The 25,333-nt window shown below is 42.5% G+C and overlaps 1 protein-coding gene across 2 annotated transcripts in view; it reads right to left on the reverse strand.

The window, feature by feature from the left end:
• Positions 1 to 18,759, reverse strand: part of SFT2D1 (SFT2 domain containing 1) — a 43,409-nt gene extending 24,650 nt beyond the window's left edge. The window contains exons 1-2 of one of the 2 annotated variants that reach the window (XM_048844029.2): positions 18,652 to 18,759; positions 2,788 to 2,874 (exon numbers count right to left, since the gene is read on the reverse strand). In XM_048844029.2, coding sequence (XP_048699986.1) covers positions 2,788 to 2,874; positions 18,652 to 18,714 — 150 coding nt within the window. In that variant the 5' untranslated portion in view covers positions 18,715 to 18,759. Of the gene's footprint in view, positions 1 to 2,787; positions 2,875 to 8,137; positions 8,251 to 18,651 lie in introns of those variants that run through there. The other variant, XM_075126854.1, reaches the window with a different exon arrangement.
• Between the last annotated feature and the right edge of the window lie 6,574 nt (positions 18,760 to 25,333).

Genomic DNA, 25,333 nt, shown 5'->3' on the forward strand with positions numbered 1-25,333 from the left:
GCTTACAGCTATTTCTACTTCCTAAAGACCACAGGTTGTGCCGCATCATTCAAAATCATATAGAAATCGCGTAAGTCATCAAACCAGCATCACTTGCATTTTCCCAGGACAGAGAGGTGTCTCCATGTCTCTACTTAACACCAAAGAAAATATGTATTCTAAAGTGACAGTGAAAGCTGCTCTGCCATGTGCTTGAATGTGCCTTTAATGTGAAAAAGGGTCAAATTAAATAAGATAAATAAGTTACCATTTTATGTTATGGCCAATAAAATAGAGCCCACACTATAGGCATTCACTCTTGGGAGATAGAGATCACATGGCAAGTCTAAAGCATCTGACAAGGAAGGTTTTATTCCCATTGTCACATACTGTAGAGGGGAATAAACTATGCCTGCTTCATTTCTTAATATGAAAGGTCACTTCTGCTAAGTTATCTTTGTGTTTCATACTTTATTAAGACTCTGATAGAGAGAATAAGACTTATTTACTTGATTTTCATTGTAGAGAAGAAATTTAATAAGTCCTTTGCCTGAAAAGTGTTTCTATCCTTTGTGGTTGGAAGTCATGTTATATCAATATTGGATCTATACTCCATCAAAAAGTAGTAACTTAAACCACACTGCTTTGCAAACAGTTCTTCCAACCTACATTTCAACTGATCAGTTGTGCTTTTTGGGTGATGTCACAACTATGCACCAACACTCACAAGAACTTTACTACTCTACACATAATGGGTGGAGAGATTTACACATTAAATGGATGGTTTAAACAAAGGTTTAAATACTCCCAAAAATTACTGTTCTAAATGTGGTTGTTTGGTATACAGTTTGGAACTGTGCAGCCGATTTTTCAAAAATGACCACTGATTTTGGGTGCCCAACTTGAGACATCTTTGGCTTAAATTCAGAAATGCTGAGCAACAATGCTAGGTGAAGTCAACAGGAGTCAGATGCTCTGCACCACTGGAAGTCAAGACAAAGGTGTCTTAAGTTGGGCAAGCAGAACTAGCCATCTCTTCTGAAAATGGTTTCAGAGCGTTAGCCGTGTTAGTCTGTATCAGCAAAAAAAAAAAAAAAAACACGAGCAGTCCTTGTGACACCTTAGAGCAGGGGTGGGCAAACTACGGCCCGTGGGCCAGATGAGGCCAGTCAGGCTTTGGATCCGGTTTGCAGGACTGCCACCCCTGGGGCCCCATGGTGCTCCCAGAAACGGCCAGCACCATGTCCCTGTCGCCCCCGGGGATGTGGACGGCAGAGGGCTCCGTGCGCTGCCCTCGCCTGCAGGCACTGTCCCCTGAAGCTCTCATTGGCCGGGAACAGGGAACTGCGGCCAATGGGAGCATCAGGGAGGTACCTGCAGGCAAGAGCACCGCGCAGAGCCCTCTGCCCTCCCCCGAGGACGTGATGCCGGCTGCTTCCAGGAGCAGCACGGGGCCAGGGCAAGCAGGGAGCTGGCTTTAGCCCTGCTGCGCACCGCTGCCACCCTGGAACCTGCCCTCTGAATCCCTCCTGCACCCCAACCCCTGTCCTGAGCCCCCTCCTGCACCCCTCAAAGGTACATTGTCCCCAAATCTGAAACAGTTGTGGGTGAGGACAAAGTCCAGCCACCAGGTTTGCCATGACATTATCGGGGATACTGTTCCTGACTGCTTGTAGTCCATCTTTGTGTGGAATGTGGCAATTAAAAGTGGCAATTCTTCAACAAAAAAAATTTCAAAAACAGACTTCCAACGAGAAACTGCAGAACTGGAATTAATTTTGCAAACTGGACACCTTCAAATTAGGCCTGAATAAAGACTGGGAGTGGATGAGTCACTACAAAAAGTAATTTTCCCTCTGCTGATACTCACACTTGTCAACTGTTGGGAATGGGCAATGTCCAGCTTGATTGCATTGGCCTCGTTAGCACTACAAAAGTAATTTTCCCTCTGATATTCACCCCTTCTTGTCAACTGTTGAGAATAGGCCACTTCCACCTTAACTGAATTGGTCTCGTTAACACTGACCCCAGACTTGGTAAGGCAACTTCCATCTTTTCATGTGCTGTGTGTATACACACACCCCTTACTGTATTTTTCACTCCATGCATCTGATGAAGTGGGTTTGAGCCCACAAAAGCTTGTGCACAGATAAATTTATTAGTCTCTAAGGTGCCACAAGGACTCCTCGTTGTTTCTTCTGAAAATGTTATGTTTGATGAACAAAAAATTGTGAGGTATATCACAGGTTTTTGCTTCAAAAGTTATTGCCCCAGTTTGCCTGTCTCTCAAAGCATCCCCTCCCACTACCTCCTCCCACCACCACCTGTCCTCCCTAGGTCATGGAATATAGCTTAATTCAAATTTAGTGGTATAAACTATTTTCAGTCATTTCAACAATACACATTATCTAGCAAAATTTCATTAATTACACCAACAACTGGGAGATCAATTGCAAGTTACTGAACTTTGTGAATTAGCAAGTGGACAAAAAAAAAGTTTTGCTCAACTATTTTGGTTACTCTAAGTTCGTTTTAATTTAAAATACTACATCATGTACTAGGAAATTTTGTCAATATTTAATCCTTTTAATAAGAGATGTCACTAGACCATTTACTGTAAATAGGGGAAGACTACCAATAGTGTGGATTATAAAGTATCAGATCCAGCAAGGAATTGAATCCCCTTTATTCCAATTGAAACAATAGGAAGAGGATGCTCAGCACCCCACAAGATCAGGCCCAGAGAATGAAGATTAGCAAGATTCTACCATAGCAACTTCATAAAAGGTAGAAAAAAAATTCACTTACAAGAACGGAACAGAAAATGCCAGTTGCAAAACATATGGCAAACCATTTCACTCGAGTACCGAAACTAAGCGTTGAGGCATCAAGGACCTTGGGGGAAAAGAAAGTCGAAGATTAGAACAGTATATTTTGGACAGCACCTAAAACTCAAATACTTCTTTTGCATTTAATGAGCTTTAATAATAAGTATCTTCATCTTGATTTCTCAACCTGCAACAAGTACTTACTTTTTACCTTGCTTGCCTAAGAAATCTCACATGTTTAATTTGTTCCAATTTAAAGATGTCATTAGCAATTTGATTAGACAGGTTATTTTACTCCACTTTAAAATTATATGCATACCATGACATTCAAAAATAAATGTTGCCCACACAGATAAACAGATCTACCCATCACCAAACTGTTACAACTAAATCATGTCATGCCAAACTATTGAGACCATTTTCTGCACAAGTTCACTCTAGTGAGCAACATGTGTTTAGCAGCTGTCAACTAATTTCCTCCTTTATACTATATGGAAGAGAAAGAATGAATGATCTTATACAAGTTTTCTAGTGGACATTCTAAAACATACAGCTTTGTACATCCCTTTAACAAAGCTACCATTTTTGTTATCAAACAAACAAGGCAGTCACATTTTGCTGCTACAGAAACAGAACAGCAAAATGGAATGTGTGCCAAACTGAAAATTAAGATATTTAAGTAATTGAAGTAGTATAACAAAATTTGACACAGTCCAGTTCGTTTGCTGAGAAACCACTCCCAAAATTAAAACAAATGAAATTATTAACCTGCATAACTTCAGGTATTTTCTGCATACCTTCCTATAACCATCCCTTTAAAACAAGGGAATTGTTTTTAAACACACTACTGTATGCAATAAGTAGTTTAGGTGGTCTTGGTTACAGACTTTGCAAATAAAATGTATCAAGAGACCAGTTAGGGATGAACCTCAAATTCACTCTAGTGATGGGAAGAATGACTTCAAAGCACCACATGTTGCGGAATAGCAAGTCCAGCTCTTCTTGATTTTGTTCATTATAGCTGGAGGGTCTAAAAACGCACCTGAGAGTTCTATACATTGACTAATCAGGGAGTGCCACATCGCAAGCAGTAATCTCCATTTCCATTAGTGCTTCAAGTTTGGCAACCAAGAAGCACAACATAGGATAATTTGCCTTGAGCACAGTCAGTGAGTTTAAATTTATACTCAACTGCACCATGGTCAAATAGTCTACAAACTCAGTCCTAGCTCCAATTTACCTAAGTTGCCTATAAAGGAGTTGATTTAGCATATGCTAAATCATACCTTCAAACTTTGCCTCTCATTTTATGTCCTCACTTTCAGTTTTGTACATACTTTCAAACAGACATTATGATACTTAGTGATTTGACTTGACCGATTTCACATTCTGTATTACATGGATGACCCATTTCCTGCCTAGATTCTTCAAGAACAATGTTCAGCAGATTGTAAATCTGTAAATTTAATTGCACATCTTTTTGAATCTTTATTACCTTAAAATACAGCATGTTTACTTTACACAGGTTTAGATTCAAGGATGGGGAAGTCAGAATATTATCTCTTCATGCCACTATTGATTGAACTTATTTTCTTTAAGAATCTCTTTTAAAACCTACCTGTTAATTTTTGCATAGTCAGGTTAGTGTGAATGCTTGACTTCTTTTTTTAGGCAAAAAGCTAAACCAAATTCTAACAATAATTAAGTCTCTTTGGCAAAAAAAAAAAAAAAAAAAGACAAACAATTGTAGAAAGTGCTCAAACCATTAAAACTGTTATTGAGATAGTTTTCTTCAGTGACTTTATTTTTTGGTAAGCATAACACAGATTTAAACCACATTTGTAGTGTTAATCTATCATTTGATCACAGCTAGGATTTCAAATGATTTAACATGAGGTGGATTTACCTATATACTACTGCAGTTAAAAAGCAGACCATTTAAAAAAGATAAACATTCAGAAGTACTTTATGTGCCTAAGTCCCAATGACTTTCAATGAAATTTAAGCTCCTCGGCACTTTTGAAAATTTTACCCACCATCAGGTCCACTTATCTATTCAGTTAAACAGTTCTGGACTGTTTAAAGTAACAGGTCTTGTCTGCAAAGTGACTTTATTGTGTAAAACTGACAGTGTGAATGAACAAGATAATTTGATTTAACCTGGTATGACCACCTAGAAAGAGTTTCAGCAAAGCAGACACTACTGAAAAAAGTTAAGACATTTCCATCACTTAAGTCAGAGAAGACACATAAAAGTGGTATTTCACCTCAGACCTGAAAAAATATATAAATTTTAAAAATTATGTCTTTTTTTAACTGAAGTTTTTTTCCATGGTAAACATCTAGACCACCGCAGAGCCACTATTTGTCATTAAGTCAATTTATGTGAAGAGGGGAACTTAAGGCAATTTTGATATCTTAGGGTTTGTCTACAAAGATAGTAGTACATGGTAAGCTATAGTATGAATCTAAAGTGCACTAGCTTGCTACACACTACCTGGACATTTGGACATTGCAGGATGCTTTGACATATTATTAAGAGTACTACAGAACTTTCAGTGCACAATAGCAGGGTCCACTCATCTAGCTAGTGCACTGTAGAATCATACTGTGGCATGCCATGTGCTAACCCGCCAAGTAGACAAGCCTTTAGTAGGTATAGATTCTGACAAATATTTATGCAAAATATAAGTATCACCATGAACAATCCCATTGAAATGAAGGTCTAATAGTACTACTCATGGTAATAATGTAAAACACATGCATAAGTGTTTGTAGGACTGGGGCCTAAGTGCTTGATCCAATTCCTACTAACTCAATGGAGAGACTCCAATTGATTTTAACAGGAGTTGGATTGGGCCTCTAAGGTTCTGAATCCAGCAAAGTACTGAGCACATAAGAAATGCCAATTAAATCAATTGGGTCATACCCAATGTTAATCACAAGTTTAAGTACTTTGCTGGATTACAACCTGAATGTGGAGCATAAAATAGATCTTCCCACTAAAAATGAACAGTGGTGCATACACCACTCAGACTTTTCAAAGACACTGGGAATTTGATAAACACAAAAGATACCAAGTCTTTTTAATTTAATTAAAATGTCAAAATATGCAATTTAAAAATAAAACAGATGAATACAGGTACTTAATGTTTTACATTTGCTTACAGATTCAATGCAGTGATGAAGTATCAAAGTTCTCTTCTCCTGTTTTCAACAATTAAGATCCGCCCTTGCAAATAACAGAATATGTTGCTTACCTTATTAGATACAACTGTTTATCCTTACGTAGGCAAAAAGGAATTAGATAAAAAATGAAAGAATATGTAGAGATTATATTCCTGAACAAAATCATATGAGAAGCATTTTCTGCGCATTCATTCAAATAGCTGAAGATATATATTTGAATCACATGTTCAGGTACATTAATTCATGCAAATAACCACAAGTGCACATAAACATGTTAAATCCTTTCCATTGCAGCTCAGAAATGAAGTGCTGGTATGGCAAGTGCTATTACCACATTAAAGATACCAGACAGCTTCTTTTGGAAAGCCATTTTCAGTCTGCCACAAGAAAGGTGTGGGAGAGGGCAGTTTCTTCAAGCCTATCAGGCACAGTGTTGCCAACTCTTGCAATTTTATTTCAAGTCTCACAATATTTGGTGTTTTTTTTAAAGCCTAATCTCCTTGGAGCAACTGATTACATGAGAATTTCAGTACTAATTTTTAAATCAAAAAAGTTCTTAGCCCTCCCTTCAGAGAATAGCCTGAAAACATGAACAAAGTACCCTAAAGGCTTGAAAACCAGAAGGTAAATAAAGACCTTCTCCACCACTCCCAATATAAAGCCTCATGATTTAAGACAATTTAGTGATTTTTAAGGACTTGACTCATGATTTTTGGATATTTAGGGTTGACAATAAGTAGCGGTATACAGAGGGCAGCTTGGGCAAAAACCAGTGACCCAGCATAAGCAGCCATGTTCAGATCAGAGCAGAATAATAGGAGTCAAAAGTTAGAAAAGAGTTTGATTTATGGGCCACTTTTTATACCTCCTACCCTGCATGAAATAAATCTGGACCAAATTACCAGTACTTCAACGTTTGCAACAGCATGCAATCCAGATTTCTTATTAGCTTTTTCCTTTATTCTCCTTTCCCACCTAGCATATCCACATAAGAATCCTCCGAACTACCACTTTATACACTTAGAGCACTATTTGAATCTTCTCAATGGAGAAGAATGAATAATGCAGCTGAGCAAATGGCTGCACAATTTACCCTTCTGGCAAGTCTAAGTGTGCAAACTGCAGACTTCTCTAGCCACCAGGAGACAAGCAGCTCTAGGAGGTTTACGAACTGCACTGGCAGTCACCTTCTGTGTCCCTGCGAAGCCATCAATGCCAACTGGCAGTGGGCCCACCAGATTGTAACTCATATTAGGCCCGACACTCACTACCCCCAAAACACTGTTGTCATAATATGTATCTAAAAGATGTCATGTAAGGTATCCTATGTAAACTGGTGACACATTAATCCAGAAAATCACTGTGATATATAACTTGTGCAAAACCCATACATACATGTGTACTGGAAATATGTTCTTAAAATATGTCTGGGAGGCAGTACACAAACCCAACCTTCGGCAGACAAAGGAATGTGGATTAACCTGTCCAACTGGCTTGATTACAGGCAGAGGACAATGAAAGGTAAACCAAGCAATCAAGCTAACTGACAGACAAAAGCAAAAAAGATTTTAGTAATCCATCAGTTCATGGACAGCACACTTTGAGCCTGTGAAAATAAGATTCCCCCAGTCTGGAGGGCTAAAGATGCTGGTAACCTGATGTGAGTAAGAAAACTGCAAAGGCAAAGATTGTAACTGGCTAAAATTAAATTTTAGTCAGTAGAAAGCATGACTTGTTTTGTTTGTAATCACATTTATTTCTTTTTCTCTTGCTTAGTACCACTTAAACCTCTGTTCTTTGTTAATAAACTTATTCTTGTTTTTTAACAAAACCATCTCAGTGCTGTGTATTAAAGTGAAGTGTCTTCAACTAACTTAACACACTGGTATATACACTGTCTCACTGGAGGCAGCAAACTTAATTTTTTGAGTGTCTCTCAGTGAGAGGGACTAGATACTGCAGAGACATCTCTGGGGAACTCCGTAACTGGCGTTCACTGGGTTTCATTGTTACTACTGTTTAGTTTGGCAGACTCTTGAAGAGCTTGCTGGCATGGCAGACAGTTTTGGGTCAACTCTCTGACACAACTTAACAGCAGCAAAGCTCCCACTTGCTGAGGCAGGGGGCTAACAGTGACTTACAGTTCTGGGTGTTGTAAACAGAACTTCACACCTTCTCCAGCAGCACAGCTCAGAAGTTGTGCAGAGGTTAGGCTCCCTGCTTGCTGGCGTTAGGATCTTCCTCATGCTAGGTACTGAACACAAAAGAGGAGTAGTCCCTGTCAAAATATTTACAATCTAATTTGTCCTTCATGTCAAACAGGTGGATATGACAGACACAGGAACATCAAAATAAGACACTATTATGGGTACAATTTGTGACTATAATGATTGCGATTTAACACAAAAGCAAAATTGAGGATTTCATCCTGGACTCCTGATTATAGCATCATGCCAGACACTACAATATTTGCATTATTAATAGCCTTTGCTTAGTAGAGGACCAGGTAAGGTTAGCAGTGCATATTCCATGTCTGGAAAGAGATTATCAGAACTGTAGCACAAGAAGGAAAGAAGTTTGTTCAGCATACATCCTCCTAATCATCTTTATCTATACTGCCCTTTACCACTTCGCTTCCCAGGGGCCCAAAATGTTACGATGAAAAAGGAACAAGCAAATCACGGTTCTTTCATAAGTGAGTCATTCACTGAGAAGAGTTGGGGAAGCTTCTCTTATGGGCAACTTATTCCAAAATTGTCTACTATAGGATTTCTTGCACTTTCTTCTTCATGTCAAACCAACCTGATAGCTTTCTTTGAGGGGTAACAAGGCTTTGGATGGGGGGGAAGTGGTAGACCTGGTATATCTTGACTTTAGTAAAGCTTTTGATACCATCTTGCGTGACCTTCTCATAAACTAGGGAAATGCAACCTAGATGGAGCTACTATAAGAGGAGTCCAAAACTGGTTGGAAAACCGTTCCCAGAGAGTAGTTATCAGTGGCTCACAGTCATGCTGGAAGGACATGAGTGGGGTCCTGCAGGGATCAGTTCTGGGTCCAGTTCTGTTCAATATCTTCATCAACAATTTAAATAATGACAGTACACTTACGAAGTTTGTGGACAATACCAAGCTGGGAGGGGTTGCAAGTGCTTTAGAGAACAGGATTAAAATTCAAAATGATCTAGACAAACTGGAGAAATGGTCTGAAGTAAATAGGATAAAATTCAATAAGGACAAATGCAAAGTACTCCACTTAGGAAGAAACAATCAGTTGCAAACATACAAAATGGGAAATGACTGCTTAGGAAGGAGTACTGCAGAAAGGGATCTGGGGGTCATAGTGGACCACAAGCTAAATATGAGTCAGTGTAACGCTGTTGCAAAAAAAAAGCAAACATCCTTCGGGGATGTACTAGCAGGACTGTTGTAAGCAAGACGAGAGAAGTAATTCTTCCGCTTTACTCCGTGCTGATTAGACCTCAACTGGAGTCCTGTGTCCAGTTCTGGGCACCACATTTCAGGAAGTACGTGAACAAATCGGAGAGAATCCAGAGAAGAGCGGCAAAAATTAAAGGTTTAGAAAACATAACCTATGAGGAAAGATTGAAACAATTGGGTTTGTTTAGTCTGGAAAAAGAAGACTGAGGGGAGGCATAACAGTTTTCAAGTACGTAAAAGGTTGTTACAAGGAGGAGGGAGAAAAATTGTTCTCGTCAACCTCTGAGGATAGGACAAGAAGCAATGGGCTTAAATTGCAGCAAGGGAGGTTTAGGTTGGACATTAGGAAAAACTTCCTAACTGTCAGGGTGGTTAAACACTGGAATAAATTGCCTAGGGAGGCTGGTGAATCTCCATCATTGGACAGTTTTAAGAGCAAATGAGAAACACCTGTCAGGGATGGGCTAGATAATACTTAGCCCTGCCATGAGTGCAGGGGACTGGAGTAGATGACCTCTCAAGGTCCCTTTCAGTCCTATGGTTCTACGATTTGATGAGCCACTGACCTAGTACATCAGTTCTTATGTTACTAAATTGAACTGTCTGATTCCATTTGCCTTGTCTTGCTGCTTCCATATAGCTTTCAGTAAATTATACCTTTTGACTAAATCATTGCAATTTATACAAAGCTGTGCATTTCACACTTTAACAAAGCTTTCACTAATAGCGAGAATTTTCAGAAGCGTAGGAAGAACGCTACAGCGGAGATTTGTTGAATTAAAACTTAATTCAACATCTCAAATTAAGTAATTGAGATCTTAGAACTATGTATTTTTGTGTGGAAAGACTCTCACGATTTAGGGCTTGATACTTATGATTCATGCATATACATTCTCCTCAAAGCATGTTGGCAGCATGGTACCCTATACTAACACATTTCTCTCTACAACCCTATGCTCCAGGGCAGCGTTAAACATCTAGCAGTCAGCCCCATACCACCTGTGGTGCAGCATGCTCCTTTCAGTCACTTCTATAAAACTTCCTTATTTCTAAAAGTGATTTCTTCCAGTGAATGAAAGGCTTCAGCTGTCAATCAGAATTCAGCCCCTGATTTGAAGTTTAAAAAAAAAAAAAAGACTTTTTAGATTAACTCTATACAAATGCAAAGAAAACTCTTGTAAACATCTGATTAGTGGTATATGGGTTAGTGTTAAACAGATTCCTTCAAAGCTTTAAAAAAAAATATAAGTGTTCAGAGCAAGCATGAAAAATGTCAGCCCAAAGAATATTTTTCAAAAACTCAGTGAAAAAAAAATAAGGGCTTTTAATTAAACTGCTTTCACAGCCATAAGACAGACAAGGTGGGGAGGTAATAGCTTTTATTGGACCAACTTCTGCTGGACAGAGAGACAAGCTTTGTGGGTCAAAAGATTGTCCCTCTCACCAACAGAAGTTGGTCCAATAAAAGCTATTACCTTACTCACCTTGTCTCCCGAACATTCTGGGACCAACAGGACTATAACTACACTGTTCACAGCCATAAGTCACCCTGAAGAATGAAAAGGGAAGGAAAAAATAAAAGCATATGGATCCAAAAGAGGGAATGTTTCTGAAGAGCCTTAATATTTAAATGCCATTTAGCATTTAACAACATCCGTAATAAAAGCCTTCCTAGACTGTGGTGACCAGAACCACACAGAAGTACTATTCTCCTCCTATTTGCAATCCTCACAATTTATTGTGCAGGAGACTTAGCAGCCCTACAGTTAGAACAGTTTCTTTTGCACTTCAGCATTATGTAGATGCCTTAAAAAATTTAAAAGATTCTACACTAAGTATAAATGTATGTAATCGGTTTTTAAAAGAGTCATCAAGGCAAAACACATAGGGTAATGTGAGCAAATTCGGGGTTGTAATATTTAAATAGTGGGTTTTTAAAAAAAAAAAAAAAACTCTTCCACTTAATCACTTTTAATGATAATTTAGTTAAGTCTTTGATGGAACATGCTGTCCCAACCAAATGCATGTACTTTCTTCATTACATGTTACATTTAGTACACAACACTGCTCTGATCAAGAACTGCCCAAATAAAGTGGCCTCTGGGAACATCCCAATCCCCACTAGGTAATGTACTTTTTACAGCTTCAGGTAATCAAAACATTCAGGCAACATGATTAATATTACAGGATACGGATCATCAGCCTACCTGTTGCCAGGAAGCCACATCCTGATCTGAGAAGTTCATTAGAACAAACTAACTTTAATAAACGTCTACGTATGTCAGTAATAAATATCCCAGATGGTATGTACATTGGGAGGTGCTGGGAAAGGTAAAGTACCACATCTACCTTTACTAAATTGAGTCAGCCAGGAAGTGAGCAGATTATTCCTTTTTGAACCATTTTCCCTCTTTAGAGTAGGGATTATTCAGCAAAGCGAGTTGTTTGGCAGTTATTTAAACCTGACCTGTTTAATTCCAGTACAAAAAGCAAAAACCTTATTTAAGACATTATACCTATTTGTGACAGTGAGATATCTTATGCATTTCACACTAGATGAAATTGAATATTTATACTTAGCAATAAAATTAGTTATTTAAAATTAGTTACATTGTTCCCCTAACTCAATTCTTCAAAGATTGGATTAATTTCATGACTTCTTTTGTCACCTTAGTTTTAACTACATAGTTCCCATTTTCTTCAGGAAGTTTAAGTTTAGTTGAAGAGGAAGTTTTAATTTAAAATTTTACTGACTGTGCTGTGTCTTTCATGAAAAGAGAAGTTAGTATCCTCTAAACCTGTATTTATTTATTTCCTTGACAAAACTGGTCTGATGTTTTAGGGCTGGGAATCTCAGCAGTGGAGGGACTTTTTTTTTTTTTTTAAAAAAGACTAGGAAGGGATTCTCAATGTTTCAGCCTTCAGAATATGGAGTTTATATTTGAGAAAAATCTTCCAGTTCTAAATGGATAGTTACAATTTAAGAGTTCATACGAAAATAGGCATTGTTTGAGGATTTGTTTAATTGTGCAGAACCAGTAAGTGTTGCATACCCCGCTACCAGGTCAGCAGAAGCAGCTGAACTATTCCTAGAGCTCTGCTAACATCCTTGTTAATATCAACAACCAAAACAAGTCATTACAGAAGTCACTATGTAAATTAAAAACAAGAATAACCATGCTAGTTTCTGCACTAATTAAAAACATTAGGACAAGATCAGGCTATTGTAAACATGGCAAAAAAATTTAAGTTATTTTTTTAAAGGGTGTGTCCTCTCAGTGCCCTGAACCACGTCTCCAGACATTTTTGTGGCAATGTCCCATCTGCTTATTTTTCACCCCACCTCTCAGAAGGGCGAAGTAAATTTAAGTCCAAATTAAATGTATTTCAAACAGGTTCCAAAATTAATGGATACGCAGAGGTTAGTAACAGAGTAAAGGAACTACATGAGATATCTGAATGGGTATATACATTTTCTGGTGGCTCTAGAAAGAACATTTAAAGGAAAATACTGGTAGTTAGCTAAAAATCACTAAATATTTTCTGGTTTCAGAGTAGCAGCCCTGTTAGTCTGTATTCGCAAAAAGAAAAGGAGTACCTGTGGCACCTTAGAGACCAATAAATTTATTTGAGCATAAGCTTTCGTGAGCTACAGCTCACTTCATTTCTGAATAGCAAAGATAAAAATATACACACAAAAGTCCCGATTCCTGCAAAACATTGAGCAACCTCAGCTCCCAGAAAGTGCTCAGCACTCTGCAAGATCTAGCTTTAAAAGGATTTTTCATAAGATTTGGTAGAAACATCTGCCATTATTTCAGTATTTCCATTCAGTAAATCATGTTTTCGGTGAAAGCTGACAGTTTGCAGCTATGTTTGGGAAGCTTTAGCCCAAATTGTAAGTTTCAGCACACAGCTGATTGATTTAATTTTGGAAACCTGAAGAAAGGCATTCCAGCTGTTTTTGAAAACACAGTAAACACACTGTCAGAAAAGGAGCCAGAATCCAGTAGCCCCAAAACTTCTCTACCTTAAAGAGAGAATGCAACTTTAATATCAAATGTACACATTAGAGAGTCATGAAATTCAAAGTGTAAGGTCTCTGCTGCAACATTAACTCAGCCATGTAGCATACACAGAGCATTTTATATTCCTTTCTCACTCTTAAAATGGATTTTTTACACCACTGTTACAGTCACAGGTAACATTGTTGTAAGTCTGATAAAGAAGCATGCTAATCTTTCTTCAATAAGTTTCCTCACCTGTGGTTTTAACACCATATTAGAGTAAGAATGAAAATTTTTAGAAGTCTCATTTACTTTTCACCATTAAAAAAAGTATTAAAATGCAGAATAAAGGACGCCAAATACTATATTCAATAAGGAAAAAGCAAAGGGTACTGGAAACTCATGGAGTTTTTGTTACTGGTAGTTAATGGTAGCTTGATCATAAAACTGGATAAACCATAAAATATTGCTTAAAGATCATACGAATAAACTTTTAAATACACTCCAGAATTTTTTAAAAGCCTCCCTATATATTCCGTTTCCTCTCTTGATAAAGACAAATATAAAGAACTATTTCAACTTATTCTCTCTTCCCCCTCTACCCTCCCCCAATACTTTGTGTTAGTTTTACTTTCGTTTTGATACAAGTATTCTGAATGGTGTACTGACATACTGCTGCATTTAGGATAGCACTGACTTGCAATTTATTTTTCTACACATTCTTCATTTTATTTTAAAAATCAAGCAGTTAGTACTAAATAAATGCATCCCAGGTACCTCTAAAATATTGCAGCAGGACAGTGTAATTTAGTATTTCAAGAGTTTAGAAAGCCTAGGTTGATTTTTTGTTTGATAAAGAGAATTCTCTCAATTTCATCTGCTTAGTTTTTGCAGACAGTTACCATAAAACATCAGATTTATTATTCAATTGGAAATAACTCTCAATTTGGCAAGTAGGGCTAATAGGACAAATGAGACATACATAAAATTAACACGCCATATGATATCTATTGCATAAATACCAGCTATCCTTAAGAGAGACCAGATGTTTTCAGCTAAATATTTGTCAGTCGTATGCTACCTCAAAAAGCTTATCTAGTACAATACATTTCATTTACATTAATGCATGTCTCTTACTGTTTGAAATATAGGGATATGGGAGAAAAATATTAGGCATGCTATCATTTAATGCCTTTTTGTAGCGAGATATAAAAGAGGGAAACTTTTTAAGCATAGTCAATGTCAGGTGTTGTGATGCTTAACACTTTGGTAAATAGAAAAGGAGTACTTGTGGCACCTTAGAGACTAACCAATTTATTTGAGCAGCTCATGCTCAAATAAATTGGTTAGTCTCTAAGGTGCCACAAGTCCTCCTTTTCTTTTTGCGAATACAGACTAACACGGCTGTTCCTCTGAAACCTGTCACTTTGGTAAATGGAACCCAAAAATCTGAATGTTTAGTGTTTTTGCTTTACTGGTTAGATTTTTACTTCCACATTGGCCTCCAATGTTCTGAGAGAAGGCATAGCCTAGAACATGAGAATAGATTTGAATCTACTACACAGACTGTATCGCCTAGAAAAAACATCTTATTTTATTGTTTTTAAAGAAAGGCTTTCTAAATATGCCTGTGAGTCTAAGGCCCTTTCTATATTATCAAGGGATGCAACAACTTATGGTTTTTTAACATCATGTGAATCCATACTACAATTTTAAAAGCTATTCAATACCTGATATAGGAGTCACCAAAGTCATGTCTGAACAGAATTTAGCTTCAGCTGGTTAAAGTGTAGCATGGACAAAGTATACAAGTATACAGCATGATGCCAAGATGAGAATAACTTTGCAGATGTCTGCTATCTGAAGCAAAAAGTGAACAGTATCTACACTAGCAATAGTTCATTGCGGGCCTGCTTAAAAGAATCCCAGTTCTCAAAGGAGGCCATATTGGTGCAAACCGCTGGTGGTGGTAACAGATCACCACTGTTTACACCAGCTCACCTAACCTGCTCAATTGGCCTAGAAAATAGGGTGATAAAAGTGTCTGCAACCTATCTATGCTAATGCTCCCACCAGTAGAGCTGAACCAGTGGTAGTGTAACAGAAATTAAGAAAAAAGCCAGTGCAAACAAGACCTAAGGTTTGGTATGGCAACACATTCAAATGCACATACACTACAGGGTGCAATATTCCAAGTACGAGCACCATATAACCATTCATGGCCAAAACATCCATGCTCCTGTCTTGATATAATTGGCAGGAATGCAATTTCAAAGTGTAGACATAAACAGCATCTTTTCAGATAAGATTATTCCAATATATACTCGCTGATGGCTGTACCAGCCAGATGCAGGTGTGTGGGAGGGGTGGCACTAGGGGATTGAGGGCTCGTCTACACTGGCAACATTAAACCACCTCCATGAGGGGTGGAGCTACCAGCACTGGGGGCGGATCTACCAGCACTAGTGCACTGTCTATACTGGTGCTTTACAGCACTGAAACTTGCTGCTCTCGGGGGGTGGGAGGGGTGTTTTTTTCACACCTCGAAGCAGAAAGTTGCAGCGCTGTAAAGTGCTCGTGTAGACAAGCCCTAAGAGAATCAAGAAATCCTACTAGTCCAGGTACAGAACCTCCTTACCTACTTCTACCATGTTACATTTAAATCTCCCCTCCCCCCCAAAATATTATTTATCTCAGGAAACTGGGCAAGTAGAATTTTGCAAGGCAGGTTTAAAGCTTTATTACAAATGTAAGAAAGTGATATTATAAACTACACTAATAAAATACAGTCAAGTCACTTATACTGTAGTTTAGTGTCAGATATTTAGAAGTGATGCATTTCTAGCTCCCGGATTGACTCTGTGGAGAGATACATCATCAATTATGATGTAATTAATTAAATGCTCAGACACTCATCTTATGATCACCCCCCATAATGAATGCTACATTGTCCAGTAGGGCAGAATTATGCAAGTATCTATTCAAATATTTCCAACCCACATAAAAGTTGCCACAGGCTTGCAGATTTAGGAAGTCTCCTATACTTACAGTCTCAGGTGGATATGCTTTCTCCCCCCCTGAATTTAAGGTTTTTGTTATTAAAAAGCAAACAAAAACACCATATCACACCAATGGTTCATGCAGTCCAGTATCCCACCTCAGACAGTGGCAAATACCAAATGCTTCCCAGGAAGGCACAACCCTATAGTGGACAATTACAGAATAATCTCTCCCCACGACAAGTTTCTGACTAGCCCCCAGAAATTTGTGCTTGGTTTCAACACAGAATCATAAGGGATATAATTTTTTTTTAACCCTATGTGAGAAACTTCAGAGTGATCTAACAAAGATAGGTGAATGGGCAATAGAATAACAGATTGCATTACATTGTGTTAGACAGAACTGAATGTTGATTGATAGGAATAATCTCAACTACTCATACACATTGCTGAGTTCTAAATTAGCTGACTACTAGATTAACAGGAAAGAAACCAGGGCATCATTGTGACCAGTACCATGAAAACCTCTGCTCAGTATGCTGGGACAACTGACAAAATAAACAGCACACAAAATACTGAAGTTAGAATTACAAAAATATAAATTTGTGGAATGCCTTCAACTCAAATAACATGCTGTAGCTCAGGTAACACACCCAGCAGAGAAACAGCAAAAACAAAAGGGATTCAGATTGACGATGACAAATATTTAAAGGGAGACTGTTGTACAAAGAGAATTAAAAGAATGAGACTAGTTTAGAAAGAAAATGAGTAAGAGAAAAAATAAGAGACATGCATAATGTAACGAATGTTACAGAGAACATAAATTGGGTGCTCCTCTTTACCCTCACTTTGCTGTACAATGAAAGAAACACACACACACACACACGCACACACGCAGCTTGAAAGACAGCAAGTTTAAAATGAATAAACATATCTTGATTTACCTAACATATTGTTAAAGTTTCACAGCTTTGCAGAAGTCAAAAAGAATTAGACATTTATATGGGTAACCAAAAAATCCAAAAGTTTTTTCAGTAGGATTAAAAACCCAAGGACTTGTCCACATAAGGAAATCGCCTGGAACAGCTATTGTGGGGCATACACTAATTAGTTCAGAATAAAATGATTTTTACTCCAGAGAAGGATACACCCAGGAACCTATTCCAAAACAGCAAGCCCGGTCTGTTTCCCTTTCCAGACTAGCCCTTAGAGGATGCTAAACCCTCATGCTTCAGGATACAAACTAATAAAAGTGACAGGTTTCAGAGTAGCAGCCGTGTTAGTCTGTATCCACAAAAAGAAAAAGGAGGACTTGTTGCACCTTAAAGACTAACACATTTATTTGAGCATAAGCTTTCGTCAGCGACAGCTCACTTCATCGGATGCATTCAGTGGAAAATACAGTGGGGAGATTTTATATACACAGAGAACATGAAACAATGGGTGTTACCATACACACCATAACAAGAGTGATCAGGTAAGGTGAGCTATTAGCAGGAGAGAAAAAAACTCCCAAAACCTTTTGTAGTCATAATCAAGGTGGGCCATTTCCAGCAGTTGACAAGAGCCTGTGACTGGGAGGAGGAAGGAGACTAAACATGGGGAAATAGTTTTACTTTGTATAATGACACATCCATTCCCAGTCTTTATTCAAGCCTAATGTAATGGTGCCCAGTATGCAAATTAATTCCAATTCAGCAGTCTCTCATTGGAGTCTGTTTTTGAAGTTTTTTTGTTGAAGAATCACAACTTTTAGGTCTGTAATCAAGTGACCAGAGAGACTGAAGTGTTCTCCCACTGGTTTTTTAATCCCATTGGGCAGGCTCCCATATTGGCTGTGGGGTTTCTTGCTCCGGTTCTGAGCCATGGGATACCGGCCGGGATGAGCCCTGTCCGATGGTCAGGTCAGGTCAGCTCCCGTGTCACAGGAGCTGGTGACCCATTAGCCAGCCAGCCAGCCAGCCAGCCCGCCCGCCCGGCTTCTGGGCGCTGTCCTGGGGCAGTGAGTTCCACAGGCCGCTCACCAGAGAAGGCACCGGGAGGGGGCTGATTCCTAACCGCCGCCGCCCGCCCCCCAGTCGAAACAAGGGGCATCAATACCAACAGGTGTCACCGCTACATCGGAGAAACCAATGATCGCCCGGGGCCACAAGCCCCTTCCGGCCCCGGGGCAGCGCTCAGGCACCCGGCGGGAAGCCCTGCGAGGTACCTGCGCCGTCAGCCCCTGCTCCTCGTCCTCGTGCCCGCTCAGCACCCGGCGCAGCTTCTCCATCTCGCCGCCGCCGCTCCAGGCCCCTCGCCCCGCCCACCCCGCGCTGTCCCCTCCCCCCTCGAGCCCCGCGCACCACTGACCCGCCCTGCTGGAGCCCCACCGGAAGTCACGAGACCACAAACGGAAACAGACGCGCCGCAGCCGGGACTTTAATCCGACCGTTAGAGTCCGGCCGGGAACCGAGCCGAGCCGAGCACCGCCCCCTTCAGGCGAAAGGCCCCCACCCCCGTTCCTGACTTCGCCCTTTAGTCCCGCCCTCGTCCCCAACTGCGCCCCGCCCTGAGCCTAGCCCCGCCCTCTCCCCGCGCAAAGCCCCTTCCCTCCTCGCCACGCCCCCTTCGCCTACGCAACCCGCTCTCCTGGTGCCTCTCCCTCCGCCTGCTTAGTGCCCACGCCCCCTGCTGGCCTCGGCTCCGCCCCTTTTCTCATCCCTGCCCCCGCCGCGGTCGCTCGGCTCGACTCTCCTCCCGCCCTCGTGGTCCTACGCCCGGCCAGCCCACGGTCCTCAGCAGCGCCGGGGCGGGGGCGGCCGTGGGCAGAGCCCGCAGCAGCCGGTGCTCCGTGGGCATCCCCAGCTCTTGGGCAGCCTTGCAATGCCAGGCGCTCTGCCAGCGTGTTAGTTTGTGTCATTTCTTACTAACAGGTTTCAGAGTAGCAGCCGTGTTAGTCTGTATTCGCAAAAAGAACAGGAGGACTTGTGGCACCTTAGAGACTAACCAATTTATTTGAGCATAAGCTTTCGTCAGCGACAGCTCACTTCATCGGATGCTTTCAGTGGGAAATACAGGAGCGGGATTTTATATATACAGAGAACATGAAACAATGGGTGTTACCATACAAACTGAAAAGGAGGACTTGTGGCACCTTAGGGTATGTCTACACTACGAAATTAGGTCGAATTTATAGAAGTCGGTTTTTTAGAAATCGGTTTTATATATTCGAGTGTGTGTGTCCCCACAGAAAATGCTCTAAGTGCATTAACTCGGCGGAGCGCTTCCACAGTACCAAGGCAAGCGTCGACTTCTGGAGCGTTGCATTGTGGGTAGCTATCCCACAGTTCCCGCAGTCTCCGCTGCCCATTGGAATTCTGGGTTGAGATCCCAATGCCTGATGGGGCTAAAACATTGTCGCGGGTGGTTCTGGGTACATATTGTCAGCCCCCCGTTCCCTCCCTCCCCCCGTGAAAGCAAGGGCAGACAATCATTTCGCGCCTTTTTTCCTGAGTTACCTGTGCAGACGCCATACCACTGCAAGCATGGAGCCTGCTCAGGTAACCGTCACCCTATGTCTCCTGGGTGCTGGCAGACGTGGTACGGCATTGCTACACAGTAGCAGCAACCCCTTGCCTTGTGGCAGCAGACGGTACAGTACGACTGGTAGCCGTCATCGTCATGTCTGAGGTGCTCCTGGTCGCCTCTGTGAGGTTGATCAGGAGCGCCTGGGCAGACATGGGCACAGGGACTAAATTTGGAGTGACTTGACCAGGTCATTCTCTTTAGTCCTGTAGTCAGTCCTATTGAACCGTCTTATGGTGAGCGGGCAGGCGATACGGACGGCTAGCAGTCGTACTGTACCATCTTCTGCCGAGCAGCCATGAGATGTGGATGGCATGCAGTCCTTCTGCACCGTCTGCTGCCAGCCAAAGATGTAAAAGATAGATGGAGTGGATCAAAACAAGAAATAGACCAGATTTGTTTTGTACTCATTTGCTTCCCCCCCTCCCCTGTCTAGGGGACTCATTCTTCTAGATCACACTGCAGTCACTTACAGAGAAGGTGCAGCGAGGTAAATCTAGCCATGTATCAATCAGAGGCCAGGCTAACCTTCTTGTTCCAATAAGGACAATAACTTAGGTGCACCATTTCTTATTGGAACCCTCCGTGAAGTCCTGCCTGAAATACTCCTTGATGTAAAGCCACCCCCTTTGTTGATTTTAGCTCCCTGAAGCCAACCCTGTAAGCGCCCCTCCCAGCGTCAGAGCAATGGCAAACAATCGGGCATCTGAGAGTGCTGTCCAGAGCAGTCACAATGGAGCACTCTGATGGGGCTAAAACATTGTAGCGGGTGGTTCTGGGTACGTGTCGTCAGGCCCCCGTTCCCTCCCTCCCTCCGTGAAAGCAAGGGCAGACAATCATTTCGCGCCTTTTTTCCTGAGTTACCTGTGCAGACGCCATACCACAGCAAGCATGGAGCCCGCTCAGGTAACCGTCACCCTATGTCTCCTGGGTGCTGGCAGACGCGGTACGGCTTTGCTGCACAGTAGCAGCAACCCATTGCCTTCTGGCAGCAGACGGTGCAATACGATTGGTAGTCGTCCTCGTCGTGTCCGAGGTGCTCCTGGCCACGTCGGCTGGGAGCGCCTGGGCAGACATGGGCGCAGGGACTAAATTTGGAGTGACTTGACCAGGTCATTCTCTTTAGTCCTGCAGTCAGTCCTATTGAACCGTCTTATGGTGAGCGGGCAGGCGACACGGACTGCTAGCAGTCGTACTGTACCATCTTCTGCCAGGCAGGCAAGAGATGAGGATTGCTAGCAGTCGTATTGCACCATCTTCTGCCATGCAGGCAAGAGATGGGGATGGCTAGCAGTCGTACTGTACCATCTTCTGCCGAGCAGCCATGAGATGTGGATGGCATGCAGTCCTTCTGCACCGTCTGCTGCCAGCCAAAGATGTAAAAGATAGATGGAGTGGGTCAAAACAAGAAATAGACCAGATTTGTTTTGTACTCATTTGCCTCCTCCCCTGTCTAGGGGACTCATTCCTCTAGGTCACACTGCAGTCACTCACAGAGAAGGTGCAGCGAGGTAAATCTAGCCATGTATCAATCAGAGGCCAGGCTAACCTCCTTGTTCCAATAACAACGATAACTTAGGTGCACCATTTCTTATTGGAACCCTCCGTGCAGTCCTGCCTGAAATACTCCTTGATGTATAGGCACACCCTTTGTTGATTTTAGCTCCCTGAAGCCAACCCTGTAAGCCGTGTCGTCAGTCGCCCCTCCCTCCGTCAGAGCAACGGCAGACAATCGTTCCGCGCCTTTTTTCTGTGCGGACGCCATACCAAGGCAAGCATGGAGGCCGCTCAGCTCACTTTGGCAATTAGGAGCACATTAACCACCACACGCATTATCCAGCAGTATATGCAGCACCAGAACATGGCAACGCGATACCGGGCGAGGAGGCGACGTCAGCGCGGTCCCGTGAGTGATCAGGACATGGACACAGATTTCTCTGAAAGCATGGGCCCTGACAATGCATGCATCATGGTGCTAATGGGGCAGGTTCATGCTGTGGAACGCCAATTCTGGGCTCGGGAAACAAGCACAGACTGGTGGGACCGCATAGTGTTGCAGGTCTGGGACGATTCCCAGTGGCTGCGAAACTTTCGCATGCGTAGGGGCACTTTCATGGAACTTTGTAACTTGCTTTCCCCTGCCCTGAAGCGCATGAATACCAAGATGAGAGCAGCCCTCACAGTTGAGAAGCGAGTGGCGATAGCCCTGTGGAAGCTTGCAACGCCAGACAGCTACCGGTCAGTTGGGAATCAATTTGGAGTGGGCAAATCTACTGTGGGGGCTGCTGTGATGCAAGTAGCCCACGCAATCAAAGATCTGCTGATATCAAGGGTAGTGACCCTGGGAAATGTGCAGGTCATAGTGGATGGCTTTGCTGCAATGGGATTCCCTAACTGTGGTGGGGCTATAGACGGAACCCATATCCCTATCTTGGCACCGGAGCACCAAGCCGCCGAGTACATAAACCGCAAGGGGTACTTTTCGATAGTGCTGCAAGCTCTGGTGGATCACAAGGGACGTTTCACCAACATCAACGTGGGATGGCCGGGAAAGGTGCATGATGCTCGCATCTTCAGGAACTCTGGTCTGTTTCAAAAGCTGCAGGAAGGGACTTTATTCCCAGACCAGAAAATAACTGTTGGGGATGTTGAAATGCCTATATGTATCCTTGGGGACCCAGCCTACCCCTTAATGCCATGGCTCATGAAGCCGTACACAGGCAGCCTGGACAGTAGTCAGGAGCTGTAACTACAGGCTGAGCAAGTGCAGAATGGTGGTAGAATGTGCATTTGGACGTTTAAAGGCGCGCTGGCGCAGTTTACTGACTCGCTTAGACCTCAGCGAAACCAATATTCCCACTGTTATTACTGCTTGCTGTGTGCTCCACAATATCTGTGAGAGTAAGGGGGAGACGTTTATGGCGGGGTGGGAGGTTGAGGCAAATCGCCTAGCTGCTGGTTACGCGCAGCCAGACACCAGGGCTGTTAGAAGAGCACAGGAGGGCGCGGTACGCATCAGAGAAGCTTTGAAAACCAGTTTCATGACTGGCCAGGCTACGGTGTGAAAGTTCTGTTTGTTTCTCCTTGATGAAACCCCCCGCCCCTTGGTTCACTCTACTTCCCTGTAAGCTAACCACCCTCCCCTCCTCCCTTTAATCATTGCTTGCAGAGGCAATAAAGTCATTTCTGCTTCACAGTCATGCATTCGTTATTCATTCATCACACAAATAGGGGGATGACTACCAAGGTATCCCAGGAGGGGTGGTGGAGGAGGGAAGGAAAATGCCACACAGCACTTTAAGCACAGCACTTTAAAAGTTTACAACTTTAAAATTTATTGAATGACAGCCTTCTTTTTTTTGGGCAATCCTCTGTGGTGGAGTGGCTGGTTGGCCGGAGGCCCCCCCACCGCGTTCTTGGGCGTCTGGGTGTGGAGACTATGGAACTTGGGGAGGAGGGCGGTTGGTTACAGAGGGGCAGCAGTGGCAGTCTGTGCTCCAGCTGCCTTTGCTGCAGCTCAACCATACACTGGAGCATACTGGTTTGGTCCTGCAGCAGCCTCAGCATTGAATCCTGCCTCCTCTCATCACGCTGCCGCCACATTTGAGCTTCAGCCCTGTCTTCAGCCCGCCACTTACTCTCTTCAGCCCGCCACTTACTCTCTTCAGCCCTCCACCTCTCCTCCCGGTCATTTTGTGCTTTCCTGCACTCTGACATTATTTGCCTCCACGCATTCGTCTGTGCTCTGTCAGTGTGGGAGGACAGCATGAGCTCGGAGAACATTTCATCGCGAGTGCGTTTTTTTTTCTTTCTAAGCTTCACTAGCCTCTGGGAAGGAGAAGATCCTGTGATCATTGAAACACATGCAGCTGGTGGAGAAAAAAAAAGGGACAGCGGTATTTAAAAAGACACATTTTATAAAACAGTCGCTACACTCTTTCAGGGTAAACTTTGCTGTTAACATTACATACATAGCACATGTGCTTTCGTTACAAGGTCGCATTTTGCCTCCTCCCACCGCGTGACTACCCCCTCAACCTTCTCCCCTCCCTGTGGCTAACAGCGGGGAACATTTCTGTTTAGCCACAGGCAAACAGCCCAGCAGGAATGGGCTCCTCTGAGTGTCCCCTGAAGAAAAGCACTCTATTTCAACCAGGTGACCATGAATTATATCTCACTCTCCTGAGGATAACACAGAGAGATAAAGAACGGATTTTGGTTGAATGCCAGCAAACATACACTGCAATGCTTTGTTCTACAGTGATTCCCGAGTACGTGTTACTGGCCTGGAGTGGTAAAGTGTCCTACCATGAAGGATGAAATAAGGCTGCCCTCCCCAGAAACCTTTTTCAAAGGCTTTAGGACTACATCTAGGAGAACCGCAAATGCCAGGGCAAAGTAATCCTTTCACATGCTTGCTTTTAAACCATGTATAGCATTTTAAAAGGTACACTCACCAGAGGTCCCTTCTCCGCCTGCTGGGTCCAGGAGGCAGCCTTGGGTGGGTTCGGGGGGTACTGGCTCCAGGTCTAGGGTGAGAAACAGTTCCTGGCTGTCGGGAAAACCGGTTTCTCCACTTGCTTGCTGTGAGCTATCTACAACCTCCTCCTCATCATCATCTTCTTCGTCCCCAAAACCTACTTCCGTATTGCCTCCATCTCCATTGAAGGAGTCAAACAACACGGCTGGGGTAGTGGTGGCTGAACCCCCTAAAATGGCATGCAGCTCATCATAGAAGCGGCATGTTTGGGGCTCTGACCCAGAGCGGCTGTTCGCCTCTCTGGTTTTCTGGTAGGCTTGCCTCAGCTCCTTCAGTTTCACGCGGCACTGCTTCGGGTCCCTGTTATGGCCTCTGTCCTTCATGCCCTGGGAGATTTTCAGAAAGGTTTTGGCATTTCGAAAACTGGAACGGAGTTCTGATAGCACAGATTCCTCTCCCCAAACAGCGATCAGATCCCGTACCTCCCGTTCGGTCCATGCTGGAGCTCTTTTGCGATTCTGGGACTCCATCATGGTCACCTGTGCTGATGAGCTCTGCATGGTCACCTGCAGCTTGCCACGCTGGCCAAACAGGAAATGAGATTCAAAAGTTCGCGGTTCTTTTCCTGTCTACCTGGCCAGTGCATCTGAGTTGAGAGCGCTGTCCAGAGCGGTCAGAATGGAGCACTCTGGGATAGCTCCCGGAGGCCAATACCATTGAATTGTGTCCACAGTACCCCAAATTCGAGCCGGCAACGTCGATTTAAGCGCTAATCCACTTGTCAGGGGTGGAGTAAGGAAATCGATTTTAAGAGCCCTTTAAGTCGAAATAAAGGGCTTCATTG

Source organism: Caretta caretta, chromosome 3 (assembly GCF_965140235.1).
Source record: "Caretta caretta isolate rCarCar2 chromosome 3, rCarCar1.hap1, whole genome shotgun sequence".
NCBI lineage: Eukaryota > Metazoa > Chordata > Testudines > Cheloniidae > Caretta > Caretta caretta.